The following is an 18,911-nucleotide window of genomic DNA, read 5'->3' as shown; positions in this document are numbered from 1 at the left end:
ATGCAAATGATTCAGAGAGGAAACAATTAAGGCAAAAAAGAAAAAGGAAAGGCAAAAACATCAGAAAGGTTAGGGTAATACATTAAAAAGTTTGAAGGGGTCAGACCCTTGTTGCTGAAAGGATGAATGAATGGTTGGATTGAACTCTAACCACCGATGAATCCTTGGAGATTTGCTACAACATGGAAGGAGATGCTTAGAGTGACTGAGATCAAGCACCAATGTAAAGACTGATTTTATAAAACGTTTGAGTTGCTTACTTACTTGTTTGAGTTATTTGTGTTGGATTAAGAATTTCACATTCAATGCCTAGGCTAGGACTTTCTAAACCTATTAAGATGGAGAACTGGTCATTGTCTTGCTAACGTGCCATATCCTTGAATACACATAATTTCCATCTAAAATGCAAGCAACTACATTGTCCCCAATAATTCAGATGAAGGGGCTAACCCTCTTATGAAGCAATGATTTAAAACTGTGCCTTGTTTTAAATCAGGTTCCTTACTAGCAACCTGATCTTCATTTCTGTGTCTTAGTTTCCTGATCTGTAAAATGGGCTTGGTAATCCTTTTACCTTGGGACTGTGGTGAGAATAAGCTGAAATAATTGTATTTCAGTAATGTAATTCTATTACATTATATTTCTGTAAAAGAATATAATCTACACTGTATGAAAGGATTACTATTTGTTTTCCTTTAATGTTTTTGGGGCATGCATACTTCCATAATATTGTTTCACGTCATGTATAAGACAGTAATCACAGAGGAAATTTAATAGCCTTAAATTTTTGTTCTAAAGGTGAATTACACATTGTGTTCTAATTACACCTTAGAAAAGAGGACATCTCAGTCACCCACAAGTCTTGCACTGACACTGGGACCCCTATATTATATGTGATTCCACTGTTTCTCAGATGGTAGGCTCCTTGGTGCCCTTGGGATTTAAAGTTCCTATCTCCACTTACTTTCCTCCCTAGCAGCACTTGAAGAATGACAAAATAATAATAAAGTAAACAGTTCTGTAAACTTTCCATTGGTGTTAAGAGAGCTATAATCAATTGGCAATCTGTAGGTAGCTGTAAAAATAGTCATGAAAATAGGTTGAGGCCAGACGTCCTGGGTTCAGGTCTGCATTCAACCTCTTACTAGCAACCTGATCTTCATTTCTGTGTCTTAGTTTCCTGATCTGTAAAATGGGCTTGATAATCCTTTTACCTTGGGACTGTGGTGAGAATAAACTGAAATAATTCTACAAAAGTCATGCAGCAAGCTTAGAGATGCTTCAAAATGATTAACCATTGTTGTTTTTTAAAATTATTATTATTATTCAAGAATGCTACACACATGAAAGAGTGAAAAAGTAATACAGTTGCAAGATTATATTTTCAGCAATTTGTATTTAAGTTCATGAAAATTTGAGTAGTGAAACCCAAGTCAGAAAATTAACATACATGCCAGCAATTTGGCATTTACATTAAAATTCATATGTTTGAAAATCTGGGTGTATATTCTCCTTCATTCAAGCAATCTAAGGATTTAAAAATGTCTTTTTTGATGCCCATACATGCACACTGCATACTATATTTCCAAAAGTTTAATTACTAGTTTACAATAAGCTTGTTCTGCTTGCAAAAATGTCAAATGGATGAATAACATTTACTTATTTTTGACTTTAAAATCTAATTAACTTGACTTGGCCTAAGAATACTGAATTATACCTGAGCACATTGGAAGATAATGGAAGCTTGCTGACCAGTTCTGCCAAGAACAGAAGGACGATAGCGGACAGGTACCTCTTCGGTGCAGTTAGGAGGTATGATCAGCTGTGTAAATTTACAAAGAAGTTAAAGAGAAGCAAGACAATCAATACTTTTGCTTGAGTCAGCATCTTTGTGTTCTACATAAATGCTGGGTTGATGTTTGTGGGATTAATGTGTTGCCTTGTATACTTCTCCAATCTCAGTATGCCTGCTATGCCTGCTTGATGAATATCAGTAAAATGACCAGTGATACACAGTGTTTAGTATTGCTCATGCCATGTCCTTTCCCCAGACAATGACCTCATGTAGTCACTCACTCTAAATAAGGAAATCAAAATTAACTTTTTAATCTGAGTTCCAGCCTCCCATAATAGAGATGTGCGTTGTGTTTAAGAACCTACACAGTATTGTTCATTCTAAGATAAAGGCAAACACTGAGAATGTAATGTGTAGCCTTGGTGATGTCAAAAGAAATGAAGTGATTCTAGGCATAGATGTAAGTCATGTTTCTTTAGTGTGACATGATGTTTTCCTCCTTGTCCTATCCCATACACACTCAAGGTGTGACTTCTTAGAATAACTTGATTCTGAACAGTATTAGTTTGTTACTTCTTTAGAGATCATGAGCCAGAAACTTTACCACAATATATTGAGGACTTGAGAACACCATGTAATGAAAATGCTACACTGTGAATGATAAAATATTTAATAGTGACACATATAGAATAATAGAATGAGTGGCACATATCTAAAAACAACATCAACTATTTTTTCACAAATTAATTTTGCCAGATAACTTTTGAAAAAGTAAAATTGTAAGTTAGCAGTGCCATTCAATCTTTGTTAAATACAGCAGTTGTTTCTAAATGAACTTGAATGACAAGGAAATATAAATACAGACTTAATTATATATTTAGAACTGTGTTACATCCATATTATGTATGTGTGCTTTATCTATAGCCAATATTTTTTATCTCAGACAGTTGTCTGATACCTTGAATATTTTGAGATTATTAACTAATGCACATTTAAGGAGTATAAATTAATTTGAGTATCAATGAAAAAGTTGTATTTCATATATTCTTCATATTTAGCAAATATGAAAAAAGTTTCTCTCTCTATATAGGAAGGAGATACATATATATGAAGTAAGCAATCTATTTCATTGGGAAAACATGAAATACTTGATTAAATTTGGTTTTAATTCTAGTAGTACCACTTGCTAAACATGAGGCTTAAGTTATTTTAACCTTTCTGCCTTCAAATTCCTCCTGTAAATATATGTCAGAGACAAGTGGTGAACATTGAGGTAGTATATACAATGAAGCAGTAATTCAATGAAATTCCTTTATTTCCACCTAAAATTTACTGAAAAATGCATTTCCCATGTTCTCAAGGAAAGAACAATAAACACCACTGGTTGAAATTTAACTGAAGTAAACCTACTGGTTTAGTATAATGAGATATCGTGTGTGTGTGTGTGTGTGTGTGTGTGTGTGTGTAGATACACATCCACCCACACATGTATATTATGTTAAATATAGGACTTTTTGAAACTTAAAAACATTTCATTACAAGTGCCATGATGATAACTAATTCCAATGTGTGAGCTTACACTGGATCCTAGTTGAAGAGGGTAAGAGTTGTGGCAGGTCAGAAAACTGAAATTTGAACAGGATATTAGATGATATTGGAGATTAATACAGACTTAAGAGATATAAACTGAAGTATTTAGTGTTGAAAAGGCATTATATAACTCACTTTCAAATTGAACAGTGAAGGGATTAAGATGTACAAATTGGTAATTATAAAAAAAAGACGTGAAGAAAGTACAGCATGGGGAATATAATCAATAATATTGCAACAACTATGTATAGTGACAGATGGTTACTGAATATATCGGGTGGGCCACTATGTAAGGTACATGATTGTCTAATCACTCTGATGTACACCTGAAACCAATACATACTGAAAGTAAACTATAATTGAAAAAATAAAATTCAAATTAACAAAACCTTGAATGATTAAAGAAAAAATGTAACAGAGAGAAGAAAGAGAAATGTGGCAAACCATTAATATAAGAAACAAAGTAAAGTCTGTGCACTGTATTATTCTTTCAGTTTCTGTATCTTTTTAAAATTCTTTATAATATACCACTGGAGGGAAGCAAGGTTTTTATATCATTCTTTGCCTTGGTAATCAATCTGTGCTTATTCAGTGAAGCATTTATGGATAATAATCAATATTTTTAAATCCTTAGTGTGTAAACATGAGTAATATGTACCAAAACCATAAGTAAAGTTATATATACATATCTGATATTCTTTCCATTTACTATCATTAACATTAATGAGTTCTCCTAATTTGCTGTATAGTATACAATACTATATTTAGTAATCTATAAATTTATTTTTGAGTCATTTCATAATATTTAAGTTAATAACTTATTTCATACTTAATATTTGATGAATGTATAAAAATGAGTGGAGTAAAAGACATAGTTGGAAATATTAAAGCAGAGTCCATATTCTTCATTATGTATTATGGGTTGGCATCTGCAATATATTGTGTTTATTTTCTCTTGGACCACAATTTATATTCTTCTGCAGAAGTAGTGATATAAAGGATTATGAACAATTTCAGTTATTTGTAAACTATATCTTGAATATAACATTTCATTGTAATGTATGGAAAATATAGTGTTAAGTCATTTGTGTATATTATAACATAACTTTTTAAAGATTACACTATATATATAAATTTTACCAATAGTGATATCTAATTTAACACATGACAGTTAATAATTAATTTCACATTATGATATCATTAGTTAGCAATGAGTGATTGACAAGAGGCAGGTATTAAGATATAAATAAAGAAATCACTTTGCAGATATTTTAGCAATCTTTAAAAGGCAAATAGTAAAACCCTTCATTTAAATACCTATCTACTGAGTAGGGCTTCATGATTTACTGTGAGGTCCTCTGAAGAGAATAATCTATTGCAATTGTTATTTTGAAATTTATCTGAAAGAAATTGATCTGAAATTTATCTGAAAGCCTAAGTCACTGACTTATATGATACATGCTTTGGAAACATAGATTGTGACGCTGAACCTTCAGATCTTATTTTGTTAGTGGGGGAGGAGAGAAGTGATTGAGGCCTATTGACAGCCTCTAGTCTTTGCCAGGGACTAAAGAGTGAGAAAGTGGGGCTGAGAGAGGAGGAGAAAGGGGTGAATGATCAGCACTGTCTAGAAGTGGGGCAGAGGTGGTGGGCAGGGACTCACGATGGGGTGGAAAAGAACTGGACTGTTGGGACCCTGGAAACACAGAATGACTGTTCAGTCAAAATCATATTACTAGGAAACTACTGTAAAAGGTGATTACCAAAATGGTTAGAAATAAAGCAGTGTATTTACAGTTTTGTGACAATGAACATGAATCTAGCATATATAATGTCAAAAATTTATATGAACATTCTATTTGGGTTTTTTGGATAAGTTAAAATTGGGGATATATATTATAATGATATAAATTCCATTTTTAAATTTTAGACATTTGAAATCTTATTAATAATTGAAATGCTAATATTCCACAGTGTCTCAAAATCATAATAGAAAAATGTTCTGATAGTAATAGGATACTTGACTTTCTGAATATACTTACTGGTGGTTTGTGAGTTTCCAGGATAAAATTAAAAGGATTACTGCTTCTTACTTGCAATTTTAAGGTTTCATGTGTAGGATTAACTAAAGATATGGTCTGAATGGTGTACCTAGAAGGAAAAAGAAAGTTAGTATACTTGTTTGTAAACTTGTTCAATGTTAATCGTCTAAACTTGATGACTATTATGGGTTGAATTATACCCTGCAAAAAGATAAGCTAAAGTCCTAACATCCAACACCTCAGAATGTGACCTTATTTGGAAATAGGGTTCTTGAAGATATTATTCATTAAAATGAGGTCATACTCATTTTGGAATTGGGTGGCCCTTACTCCAGTATGACTGGTGTCCTCATATGCAGATGATATGAAGACACATGAGAAGGTGGCCATATGGCCATGAAGATGGAGAACTGGAGTGATGTATCCACAAGGCAAGGAAAACTAAGGACTGCATGCAAGCACCAGAAGAGAGAAGAGGCAAGGAAAGATTCTTTCCCTTCCTGGCCTCAGAAGAAGCATGGTCCTGCTGAAACCTTGATTTCAATCTTCTAGCCTCTAGAGTTCTGAGACAATAAAGTTATGTTGTCTTAAGCCACCCAGTTTATGGTACTTGCTATGGCAGGCCTATGAAACTAATGCAGTGAGGCTTGTATGAGTTTCAAAATAAGAATCCTATGAACTAATGACATTTTGCTAAATGAGATCATCCCAGATTCTCTATTTTTGACATCAGTGGTATTATGCATTGGGTACTGGAACATATCCCAGTTTTAGGAGCAATGTTTGCCAATTATTTTATAACTGTTACATCCAGGCAAAAAAGTTAACATAGCGTAGAAATAACAACAAAGCAAAATAACTTAACAAAGTTCTGTCCATTACATCAAGAAAATCCAAACTGATGATGAGGTAATAAGCCCGCCCCCTAAAATGTGGCTGGTATTTATAGTGAAAGCAAAGAATAGTCAAGAGGCTTCTTAATTCTCACTCCATCATCATTTCTGATGCCTTTTGATACACAGCATCAAAATCGGCATCCTGTAGTCACGCAAATCAAAACCACACTGAGATATCACCCCACACTTGTTAGGATGACTTTTTTAAATAGTAAAGTATGTATTGGTGAGAATGTGGAAAATGGAACAGCGGCACACTGCTGAAGGGAATGTAAATTGGTACAGACACTATGAAAACCAGTATTGTCTAGTCACTGTAGTTCTATATGCTACATACACTATACACCTGAAACTAATACAAAAATAACATTGAATATAAATTGTAATCAGATAAAAAAGACTATCAAAATGGTCTAGAAACATATGACAACTGAGTCAACCTCATTAGTTATGAGGGAAATGTAAATTAAAAGTACATCGAGGAACCACTTCACATATGCCAGAATAGTTAAAATAAGCCTTCCAGCACCCATGTTTTGGAAGATGTGAAGCAAATATAATTCATATAGGACTAGTAGGAGTGTAAAAAGGTACAGCCAATGGCAAATTCTTTGCCATTATCAACTAAATTTAAATGATATTACAGTCCTAGGTTATGTGCAATAGAAATGAGCACAGCTGTGCAACAAAAACATATACAGTGTTACAAACAATAGTTTTCATAATATACCAAACCTGGAAAAAAGGTTCATCAACAATAAAAAGGAATACTTTTTGACATTGAAGAAAGCAAATGAAGAACAGCACACAGAACAACATAAATGGGCCAATAAGGCCCAACTATTAATTTAGAGCCTTACACGTAAATATGAGTAATACAAGCATCAGAGAAAGTTTCTAACAGGAAAGAACAAAGATATTAAGACACAGACCATGCGTTCTTAAAATGAGCATTCATACCTTAAGGGATATGAGAGAAAATATTACAAACACAGAGTAAGAACAGAACATTATATTTTAAAAAACAAACACAAGAACTATGCAAATAAAAACAAAATAAAAACAAAAATGATCTTGGATGTTGATAGCTGACATAAAAATGCAATAAAACATTGAAATATAAAACTGAGTAAATCTGTCTAAGTGAAAAAATAGAAATGTTAGGGGAAATGCAAAAGAAAAAGGTAAGAACATTATTAAAATAGCCCCCAAGTTCTAAATCCAAAACATAGATGTAGGAAGAAAGAAGAGAGAAAATAAAGAAATTATATAATTCAAGATTTCTAGAAACTCTGTCATTCCACACTGAAAGACCCTAACTACCTGGAAAACTGTATGGAAATAGAGCCACATAAACATATTAAGAATTTTAAGGAAACATATTAAGGAATTTTAAGGGTACAGTGAAAAACCATGAAAACTTCAAAGAGGATAAGGATCCAAGGTAAGTCTGGTTAAAAACACAGTTACTACCAAATATGTTTAAGTATTATATCTTTTAATTATATAGTGTATGAGTTTGATTCAAACAAATCAAGTTTTTAAAAAACTATATTCAAACATAACAAGAAGCTAAAAAGAAAGAGACAGGGCTAGTGCTTTTTAAATTTTTTTTACACTATTTTTATTGTATTTTTCCATTACCATGTATTCCTCCTATACTCTCTTCCATCTCTACCCATCTCCCCAGCCCTGCAATCACCACCCTGTTGTCTGTGTCCATGAGTTCTTTCTCTCTTTTTTCTTTTTTGCTTGATCCCCACAACCCCTCATCCATTGGATTGAAAAAAAATCAACATGATTTTAAAAATGTTTGAACCAAGTGTTTTCACGAATTGCCTTATACTTACTAGTAATTATATATATTTTTCCATATACTAATATATTTAGTGACTAGCATGAGAGTTCAAAAGCCCAGCAACTTGGCATTAAGACAAGACCACCTCTGAGATGTAAGATGATCCAGACCTTTCTGCAGGGTCAGATAAAGTCTGGGACTGTACCTGAAATCACACCCTCGCTCAGCTTCTTCCCTTTTCTTATCCTGCTTCCCTCCTTCTCTGACTGACTTTTTCTAACTGGGGTCACTTCTTAACAAATCACTTGCAGTGATGTTTGGCTGAAGATCTGGTATTAGGAGAATTCAGCACTCTTTTGGTGTGCTAAGGGGGAGAAATTAATGAAAAGGCAGGGATTTGCCCACTAGCAGAAATTTTGTCTTGGTTATCCTTATGTAGTAGCACCGAACTTGGTGCCAGACATGTAATAAGAACTCAACCACCTAAATATAAATGGTCATATCTCAAGGGAATATGGTATTAACCAAGTGATCAAAATATTCTCAGTTGCCTATTGCTCACCCTCTGCTTTGCCTTGACCAAACTTTAGGCAGTCTTCCTTTTCAACAGCCCCCTGAACTCTGCTTCTCTCCAAACCTGAGCAAGCACAAAAAAGTACAACATGCCTCCCTTCTTGGCTTTTCCTGGGAATCAGCTTATCCCAGAGAGATACTTTTCTAATCGGTTCCCACATTTTCCCTTCCTTGTCTAGCCCTTCCAAAGATTCTGTTTAGCTTTCTCTGCTTGTCCCTCCTTTACCCTACAAAGTAAAAAAAGCCTTTTCTAGTTGATTCTGAGACGCTTGCATATTTCTGAAATCAGAGCATTCTCTCTCTCCAGAACAGCCCTCTCCAACGATTTCCATAGCCCTTTCCCTCTCTTACAAAAATCGTTTCTAGTAAAAGCTTCTCCTTATTAAATCCTAACTTGTTTTTCTTTTATGTAAGTGTTCCACAGAGTAGCTTAAATATCGAACCTTCCCTGGTAAAGAAAATCAATTGAAAAAAATATTCATGCGTTATTTAAAAATGTTAAATACATTATAACACTACTCTTTTAGACAAACTTTTTTCTTTCATAAATTTTATCTACAAAATAGAACTTACTTTCCAAGGTCACACTGCACTTCTGGCATTATGGTTGGTTTTGGTAATTCGACAGTAAATTTCACTAAATACCAGAACTCTAGAGCCTTATCAGGCTGAAAAATAATGCTGGTGGAGAGAATATACAAACTCTTATCAGTCATTGTAGTTTGTATAATACATTTGGCAGAAAAAATATCCCAGTTACGATTGATATCTGACAACAGCTTTGTGACACATTCTACTCTCACTGTAGATGTAGTTTAAAATTTTTCTTTTTGGTGAGAAAATCACCTCATTACTCAAGACAAACAGTGCTATGATTAATATCTGTTTAATAAATACCTGTTAAACAATGACAAATGCTTAAACATAAATAATTCAAATACCTTGAATGAGTATATCAAGAAAAGTTTTGTCTCTACCTATTATTAAATAAAATTTAGCTTGTTGAATGAGACACATGTATATTTTCCTGTGAAGTCTGTCTAGTAAACAGGCAGCTCTGGAAAGCTTCTTCATAATCAGCATGTGCTCATCTCTGGGGGGACAGAGACAGAGCAGGTGACAGTCTGTGAGAGGAGCTGGGCTGGTGTCCCAGCTCTGTTGGCTTGTATTTGTGTAACCTTGAACACGTCCCCTAACATCCCCTAACATGCTGGGCTTCAATTGCATCATTTATGAAATGGGATCAATTATTGCTACTTCTCTCTCATGGTTACTTTGAGAATTTTATGGGTATATGAATGTAAAATACATGCTTCCCTGATGATAGCAGAGTAAGCAGTCAGTAAATATTACCCCAAATTATGTCTTTGAATGTATGCTGATAAAGAAAATTCAAGACTCAGTCTGTGCTCACAAAGTGTCTATAGTCACACTGGGGAGAGGAGACTAGCCCACATTTATAATGGGCATCTATCAAAATAGTGTGTTTTATAATTTGTTTATGTTCTTATTTTCATGCTTCACATTATAAATATGTTTATCCTCTGCAATTCACAATTATATTTACTCATCATTTATTAAAATAAGAATTATTCTAACTCCAAAAGAGCATATAAACTAACAATAGGCATTTTCATGAAATAATGGATGTGTCTCATTACACACACCAATACAGTCTAGCCTTTATGATAAATAAGTGGGATATTACTTTGAAACAAATAAAGCTGATTATTTTACTATAAAGTATTTAAGGTAATCATGAACATAGAGGTTATGTGTGTGTGTGTATGCATGTACCTGAGTATACAGTACTAAGTTTTTCATAATTTCCATGTTATAAATACACTTATCATTGCACTGTTAATATATGAGTGCATATTGGTGCATGTTTGTGACACATGTGTGTATATACACAGACAGCCCTGGACTTACAATGGTTCAACTTAAATGGTCCAACTTAACCACCTTTAAACTTTACGATGGTGCAATTCCATAGGCATTCAGTTGAATCTGTAAATCTAATTTGGAATTTTGACTTTTTCCTGTGCTAAAAATGATATTCTACAATGTATTCATTGTGTTAGATGGTTTTGCCCAACTGTAAGCTAATGTAGTGTTCTGAGAACATTTAAGGTAGGCTAGACTAAGCTGTGATGTTTGATAGGTTAGATGTATTAAAAGCATTTTTGACTTATGATACTTTCAGTTTACAATGGGCTTATGGGGGCATAACTCCATCATAAGTCAAAAAGCATCTGTATATATATTCATCATAGTATAATAGCCTTAATTAATATTCTCTATGTCTTCCAAGAGGATGATTTGTGTTTAATTGAGAATAAAAAATACAAATTAAGTCCATCAAGAAAATGGAAAGTTTTACCCCTAATCCTTGTGTAACCATTTAATTTGACTCAAGTTTTTGTACCTAGAAAAATTTGATTAGTGAAAAGTGGACTGAAAGAGGGTATATGAAGAGCAATTTAGAAATTACTTAATTTTACATTCCAATAAATATTTTTGCATTGGAGAAAACAATGCTAACTCTAAATTAGTATGTTTTATAAATGAATGGTACTAAATAAAGCTAAAGCTATGAGCAAGTGTAATCTAAATAATCATAGCATGCAAATAACCATTTTAAAAGCTTAATTTCAAAAAATCAACAATAAAATATAATTCCATACTGAAAACATACCTTTCACTTCTACAGCCTACAGCTGATGGAATATAGCATACAGCATAGTCGATACAATCTTGTGAATTCATCACAAATTCCCTGAGTCCACTAAGGGCAGGAGTTGAAAACTTCACTTGTATCTGAAGACTTATCTCTTTTACATTACGTAGAGGTATTTCAAACCAAACACTTTCCTAGAATTATAGAGCAAATATAATCAGCTCTTAGTGTCTGCATACAGTCATTGTTCTATGCAAGCAAATACAAAGAAAACTGTGATACAATATAAGGCTATTTGTTTTATTTTTCTCCTTGATCTACTACTGAATGTATCTTGTTTGCTTTTAATCTTTTGCTTTCCTTGATTAGTCTTGGTAAACGGTAACATTTTTTTGTGTGGTTTTTTTTTTGTTTTTTCAGCAAGTTCTCCAAAAGATCTGTCTAGCTAAATGCTAAGGACACTGTAAAATTACATTTAAAATATATTTTCCCTCGGTACCATTATTAACATGAGGTCCATTTGTCAATTTCCTCCAGTGGTAGTATCAATATTGAAGCCTCCACATGCACAGGGATCACCTGTAGAGGTTGCTAAAGCATAGATTACTGACCCCCTACTCCAATGACTCTGATCCAGTAGATCTTGGATAGAGCCTAAAATCTTGTATTTCTAAAACATTGTGGCTGCTGCTACCGATTTAGAGGACACACTTTAAGTAACTCTACATTAGCATCAAGCGGTAAGGACAACCTGAAGGAAGAAGTGAAGTTATACTGATGATATCATTACCTTCCTGTTCAGATTCCTATGTTCTGTTCTGGTTTCTCCTGTCCTGCCTCCCCACCTCCTCACCATCCCCAGCTATACACTTAGTCCTAGAAGGCACTCTTCAAGTTCCAAGACATTTTCCTGACCCTCATTCTGACCCATCCTAGCTAATAATGTATTATTGAATCCCCTGACAGTCATTATTTCCACTAAAGTAAAAGGTATTAGTGGAAGTAAATGTGTCAAAAGTGAGTAATAGATAGGACATATCTCAATCTTAACAAAGACCAGTTGTCTATAATGCCCTAACCTGACGAAAAGGGGAATGTTGCCCATTCCTATCACAATTTAAAAATTGGTAATGGGTGTACTTAATACAGGGGCTATTTTGAAATGTATCAAATCATATTATAGGACTGACCAAAAAACCAAAACAAAACCTGACATTAAGCTGGTGGGGACAGGTGGTGATGAGGAGAGAGTTGAGTTCTTCATGAAACATATCTTCAGGATAGACACTGCAGCTTTGTCCATGGAGCAAACAAACATTTGTTTGATTAGCCCCATATAAATAAATAAGTGCATAAATGTTACATTCACATACTCTCTGAGCAGAAAAAATTTAATTCACTGAATATCCTCAGTGAAAACTTCAAACTTCTTACTCTCAATGGGCCTGAGTAAATAAAGATTATGTTTTGGCTCATAAAGCTTAAATTGCATCAATGGCAATTCAATATGCACTAGCAGGAAGTATTTTTCACCATACTGTCTCCCAGAAGATAATCATTGAGTTCATTATAAAAGAATTATTTCTGAGGTCCAAAACACACAATAATATTCATTTAAGTAAGATATATTATTGAGGAAATCTTCAATTTTAACTTCTTTCAACTTGAAAACACTAGAAAGTCAATAAATAAATGGTCCCAAAGGGTATTTTGAGATGCACCATATAATTCGGAGGAAGTGATAACTCCAATCTGTCTCAGTAATTTTTCTAAACTGCAAAGTCAGTGCCAACATTTTAGAACTCAGAGGAACCAGATCTGTAATTATAAATTGAAAACAAAACACCATTGTCATTGTTCTGCTACCACCACCTGAATGTCACTGTACCTACTGCAGTCATGCTTCCCACCTCCAATCTCCAATCCTCCGCCATTGAACCTGAGACGTAGGGAATTCAGAGGTTGGTGCTAATGCCAGATCTGGGGGCTGAGGTGCGGATGAAGATGCACTGATAGGCACTGAGGAGTTGTGAAAAACCCAGAAGCTCTGGTAGCATCCATAGGTTTGTTCACGTGTATTCTGACATTTCCCATAACCTTCTATCAGGTGGGCGGGGAGCAACTATGAAAGGTAGAGACAGTAGAAAGATATCTAATTGCAGGAACCAACCCCTAGGTGTGTTACATTCCTGCTTAGCTGTTTAACGTAGGTTATAGGTGTTTTTTCTCCCTCTCTCTATCTATATCTATATTGATATCCATATCTATATAAAGAGGACATAAGATAATTTTTTTAAAACTCCAATTTCAGAATTTTTCACAACTTGTCAAGATAAATTCAAAGTATAATATTTATTTTTCCCACCTTAACTTTTCCTGAGAAACACATATTTCAGTATAATGCACAACTCTTATGACATGATTTTTCACCCAGAAAAAAACAAATGTGAAAATATAAAGGAAAGAAAAATGTGCATAACAAAGTGAGCACCTGAGAATATATTTTTCATATTATGAAAGCTAAGATTTAAAACTAAAACCTTACTGAAAATGGTTGACAAATCTTATATATTGTTTTGTATTAATGTTTTTATATTTGACACCACCTGGATGAATAGTGCTTTTAACTGTGCCCTTCTCTTACAAGTTTGTGGGGAAATTTCTGGGTCTCACCATTAACAATAGAGGGAATTTAATTGAAAGCTGACTATAGAATGAAAAAATAAGTAAAGAATCAGTTATGCAATTATCATTGACAACAGTTCAAATATTTTGAAGGCTATCACTGATCTAAAACTTAAAGAATATAAAATTTTGTTCACATACTTAAGTTTTGTTTTCAGAAAACATAGCTCACTGCTATGCTATATACTGGGATTACTGTCAGTGAGATGGTGGTTACTCTCATCCCTCTCCCACAGCCAAACCGTATGACACACCAGAGATTTTTGAGTTTAAACAAAATGGAACAGCAGATATTATATGTTAAAATTTCCAAGAAAATCCTAAATACTTTACCCCCACAGAATGAATTACTAACAACCAATTTTTGGTTATTGTGAATATAATCTGATTTTTGAAACATGCTGTAAGAAGTAAATAAATTTATGTGCTATGAGGGTCTAAATATTTCTTACAAAACCCCTGTTTTAGAGAGATTCTAACCATTCATTCATCTCTAAAGAAAATATGGAGATAGGGTTCAATGCAATAGCTGAGAAACAGATAGAAAATCAGAGATGGCTTAGTATCTTGAAAGCTCCATTGCCACATCTGATGATTTAAGGTTTAAGTAAAATATTTCTCAAAAGTTTTGCAAAAAAACAGTAACTGTAGTAAAACATATTAAGGAACAATATATAGGTCAGGATAACAGTTTTATACTTCAGAAAGTATTCAGAAAACATTTTGTTCAAGAAGTGCACAAAAGTTTATTTGATGGCATTATTTAAAATAACCCATACCATCTCTACCAATTAAATCTTCATGTCCATGAATTAATAGCACTTCAGTTTGTATCTTAGGCAATTACTATTAGAAAGGTGGCAAAGCTTACTACCTTGGCAAAAGTATCACTGTTATTGGTAGCCTCTGTGGATAGAGTCAGTGGAAAGACTCCATTTCTCCACCAAACTCAGTTGAAAGTGAACATTTAATTAGTACAGAATACCTGTCTATAGTGGCAAAGAGAGCAATGTAGCAGCTAATGGCACTAAGTTTTGCTCCTGCATTGTAATGTAAAACCACTCAATAGGATGGGGGCTCAAAACTTGCATTTTTGAGTAGACCTTGAGAGGAATTTATTTCAATGTTTTTCTCAAATAACCATGTTAACTATTCACATTGAAAAAAAGCAATAGTATAATTGATAGTGATCTGAAATAATATACAAATAAGAAAAGTTGCAGGTATCCTACTGTGGTATGAAATTAAGATTAAATAATAATAATGGAGGGTTTTTTTTGCATGGGGAGGGGAAAGCCCTTTATGAAAAAATTGATAAGGGCCCATTTAAAAGTACATTATTCATGAAACAATATATTCCCAAAAGGGTATATACAAATCAATTTAAAAAATAAAAACACATGTAAGTGCATTAAAAGAGATGGGTGGTGGCTCTCTTTTGCTTTTTGCTCAGTCTTCTTATGTATCCACATAAAGTGCCCTGCAGGTGCGTGTTTCTCAACCTGTGTGACAATCTTCACCATGCAGAATTGAGAGCTACAAAAATCTCAATTTCTACCCATACATTCTTGAAGGGTTAATAACTCTTTATCAAAAAGCAGGTACTTTATGAACCACTTAATGAGAAGATGCAACAGTTGTTTATAATTTTAGAGTTGCATATATATTTGCTAGTTTGTGTTTCTACTCACATTTCTACTCATCTCTATCCTTATTTTAAACACATGGTTAATAAGGAAGCCAATGTCTTCTCCTTTTTGAGATGACACCTCATGGTCTCAATTTCACCTGGACTCATTGAAAAATTTTTTTTCTCCTGCATCCTGATAAAAAGATGACTTTTAAACTAGTAAACATTTTCCACAGCAAGTGGTTTCATAATTAAAGTTATGCTATTTAAAAATAACCTTTACTTCTTTCTGCTGTAATAGTATTCCACTGTGTAAATGGACCACAGTTTTTTGATCCACTCATTTACTGATGGGCATTTAGGTTGCTTCCAGCACTTCACTATAGCTTTCATGACAGCAGGGATGGAACTGCAGAGTATTATGCTAAGTGAAATAAGCTAGGCGGCAAAAGACAAATACCGTATGATCTCACCTACAACAGGAACCTAATGAACAAAACAAGCAAAGCAAAATAGAACCAGAGACATGGAAATAAAGAACACACTGACAGTGACCAGAAGGGAGGAGGAGGGAAGAGGGGGATAACAGAGGAAAGAGGAGAAGGGTTTAGTTGAACCCTTCTAGTTGAACATGTATGAATTACCCATGGATGTGGACAACAGGGTGGGGACTGACTGGGAGTGGGGGTGGTGAACAGGGCAGGGGAGAGCAACAGGGGGAAAATTGGTACAACTGTAACAGAACCACAATCAAAATTTTACAAAAAAAAAGTAACTATAAATTTAAAAATAACCTTTAAGAAAGATTTTATTCTGCAGTGATAACAGGGTCACAGAAATGGGGCATTTTCATTGAGCGAAATGGTCCTACCATCATCATATTATTTTCCACTTAGTAGAACAGATTGCTTTTGTGATCTATACTTGAGTGCATTTCAATAGTTTAATCATCCATTTTCTATGCCTCAATGGAAATTTACCCAGAAATCAGATGAGCAAATAATTGATTTATAGACAAAGTTTTTAAAGCCTTTTCTTATTTTCTATGTGATGGAGCAAAACTTCAACATTCCAAGTAATCAATCATACAAAGAAATCTATCTTCACATTAAAAAATGAAAATAACCTTTATCATGGATTTAAATATTTGAGCACTAACAAAGAAATTTAATTGAATGAAGACATAATTGATAGCAATTAATACTGTCTTCATGTTTCATTTAAAGCAAGAGTCTCAATATTTGACTCTTAAATAATCCTGGACATGGAGGTAGTAACAGTTTAATAATTCACATAAGACCATCTTATTCTTAGTTACTGTTATTTAAAATCCTAAATCTATGTCAGTTGTTCCAAATATGTTTCAAAGTGAAAGGCCTGCTGCTAGTAAACAGGCAGAATCAGTACTAAAAAAGCCTAGAGATGCAATGCTGCTTTTATCATACACATGAGGGCAGGCACGAAGGTGAAGGTTAAGTTTGCTCTAGTAATTCTTGAAACATCCAGGTAGAATGCTAATCAGTGCAGCCACTATAAAGTACCACAGAACTAAAAAATCTTTTCCATAAGCTTTCAAGATACACATGACTGGATTTAAAATGAAAATTGCTATAATTTGAATACTTTATTCCAATATGAGTAATTAATATAGCTATTTTTAGGGATAGCAATTTAAGTGTACAACAAAAAGCTCTGTCTGTAAAAAGGCAAACTCTATGAACATTTAATGGGCTCTTACCAAAGCAGTACATTTTATTTCAATAATATGTACAGGTCCCTCAGGATGAATATGGATTTCAAAATCATACCAGACTCGTAAATTTCTAACATCACCTGGAAAAAAAAAAAACATTTCTTAATATAGGCTTCAGAATACTATGTTTTGCAGAAAACATGAACAGATATCATTTTCAAACTCTTTTTGATGGACTCATTTGTGGAGAGTGCTGAGGGGAGGGTGACAAGGTGATCTCATCACTGTTTGGGAAGTGGTAAGAGAAGTTCTGTAAAGCACAGCCACCCACGAGCATGTCCAGTAAAGACTCCTTGCCTGGTGCCTGCCCCAGTAACTTTTGTTCTCCGCTAAAATGAACGTATGGATGTTTTACTTTTAAGTTAGGGATTAATATTTCAGAAGAAATAATCAGTCCTTTTTCACCATAATTGCCAAAGCACTCACATATTGCATGCAGAAATGTCCAAATATAGTACTACAATTCACAATGGTGCATTTCCAGTGCCCTAAGAATGTATTCTAAAGACAAAGTCAGGAATACTCCAAGAGATTTCTGGTTTCTTGGGACAGTAAAATGGATCCTAGCAATTTAACCCAAAGAAAGCTGCAATGGGGTATAGACCAAGTGAAGAGAAAGTTATGTGTATAACTGGCTTCCCAATATTGTTTAAAAGTAGATATTTCTGTTGCTGGCAATATCTCAAGTCACACTTCTAAATTTAGAATCCAGAACCCCAGTGTACCTCAGCAGCCTGGAGTAGCAGGGCATGTAATGGCATCAAACCCAGTTCTTTTCATTCGTTCTCATCTGTTCAGCTTCTCACTTTGCTATTCTGTATTTTCCAGCATTGACCAAATTTGCAGTGTGAGCCATCCTCCAGTTTCAGTTAATTGTATGCATTGTCATATCAGTATTATCATATTTTAAAGATTCCAAGAACTGCTACATTTGACTGAATTACTTAGATAAATCATTAGCCTCTTTGGGCTTCAGTTTCCTCATCTATAAAAATAAGAGGCCCAGGCTAGTGGAATTCTCAGTGTCTCTCTCTTCTGAGAGAGTATTGGTTTTCATTGCATTGTATTATATTGTACTGTACTGTACTGCATTATACTGTGATGCACTGTAAAGCAATGAATGTCATTTAGTATAGTATAGTATATGGCATTATATCTTATTATATGGTACTTCACTCTTTTGTATCATGTTGTATTGCATTATATTGTATATTGACCTGTTTCAATACTTTAGCTATCAAGAAGCACTTACAAAATTAGTGGAGCTGAGAACAATTCAGACATTCAGAGCAATCAGCTAGTAAGAGGAAGAGAGGAGATCTAGGAGCACTTATTATAAATGCTTGTCAAAGTTCTTGAAGGAAAACTTACCTCCACATTTTGAATTGCTTCCTGTGCTTATTTATTTTATGGACACCTTAAGACCATTAATGTACAAAGAATAAGTTACCAAATTTATCTTGATGTTA

General features: G+C 33.9%; 1 protein-coding gene across 1 annotated transcript in view; it reads right to left on the bottom strand.

Moving 5' to 3' along the window:
• Nucleotides 1-18,911, bottom strand: part of CFAP47 (cilia and flagella associated protein 47) — a 333,438-nt gene that overhangs the window by 63,612 nt on the left and 250,915 nt on the right. Inside the window, 5 exon segments of the mRNA XM_045860609.1 lie at nucleotides 1,718-1,822; nucleotides 5,428-5,536; nucleotides 9,268-9,375; nucleotides 11,393-11,568; nucleotides 17,428-17,522. Coding sequence (XP_045716565.1) covers nucleotides 1,718-1,822; nucleotides 5,428-5,536; nucleotides 9,268-9,375; nucleotides 11,393-11,568; nucleotides 17,428-17,522 — 593 coding nt within the window.

Source organism: Phyllostomus hastatus, unplaced genomic scaffold (assembly GCF_019186645.2).
Source record: "Phyllostomus hastatus isolate PE091 unplaced genomic scaffold, TTU_PhHast_1.1 phas_scaffold_200, whole genome shotgun sequence".
Classification (NCBI taxonomy): Eukaryota; Metazoa; Chordata; class Mammalia; order Chiroptera; family Phyllostomidae; genus Phyllostomus; species Phyllostomus hastatus.
Note: the sequence above shows the minus strand (reverse complement) of the source record. Positions and strands in the feature narration are given on the sequence as shown.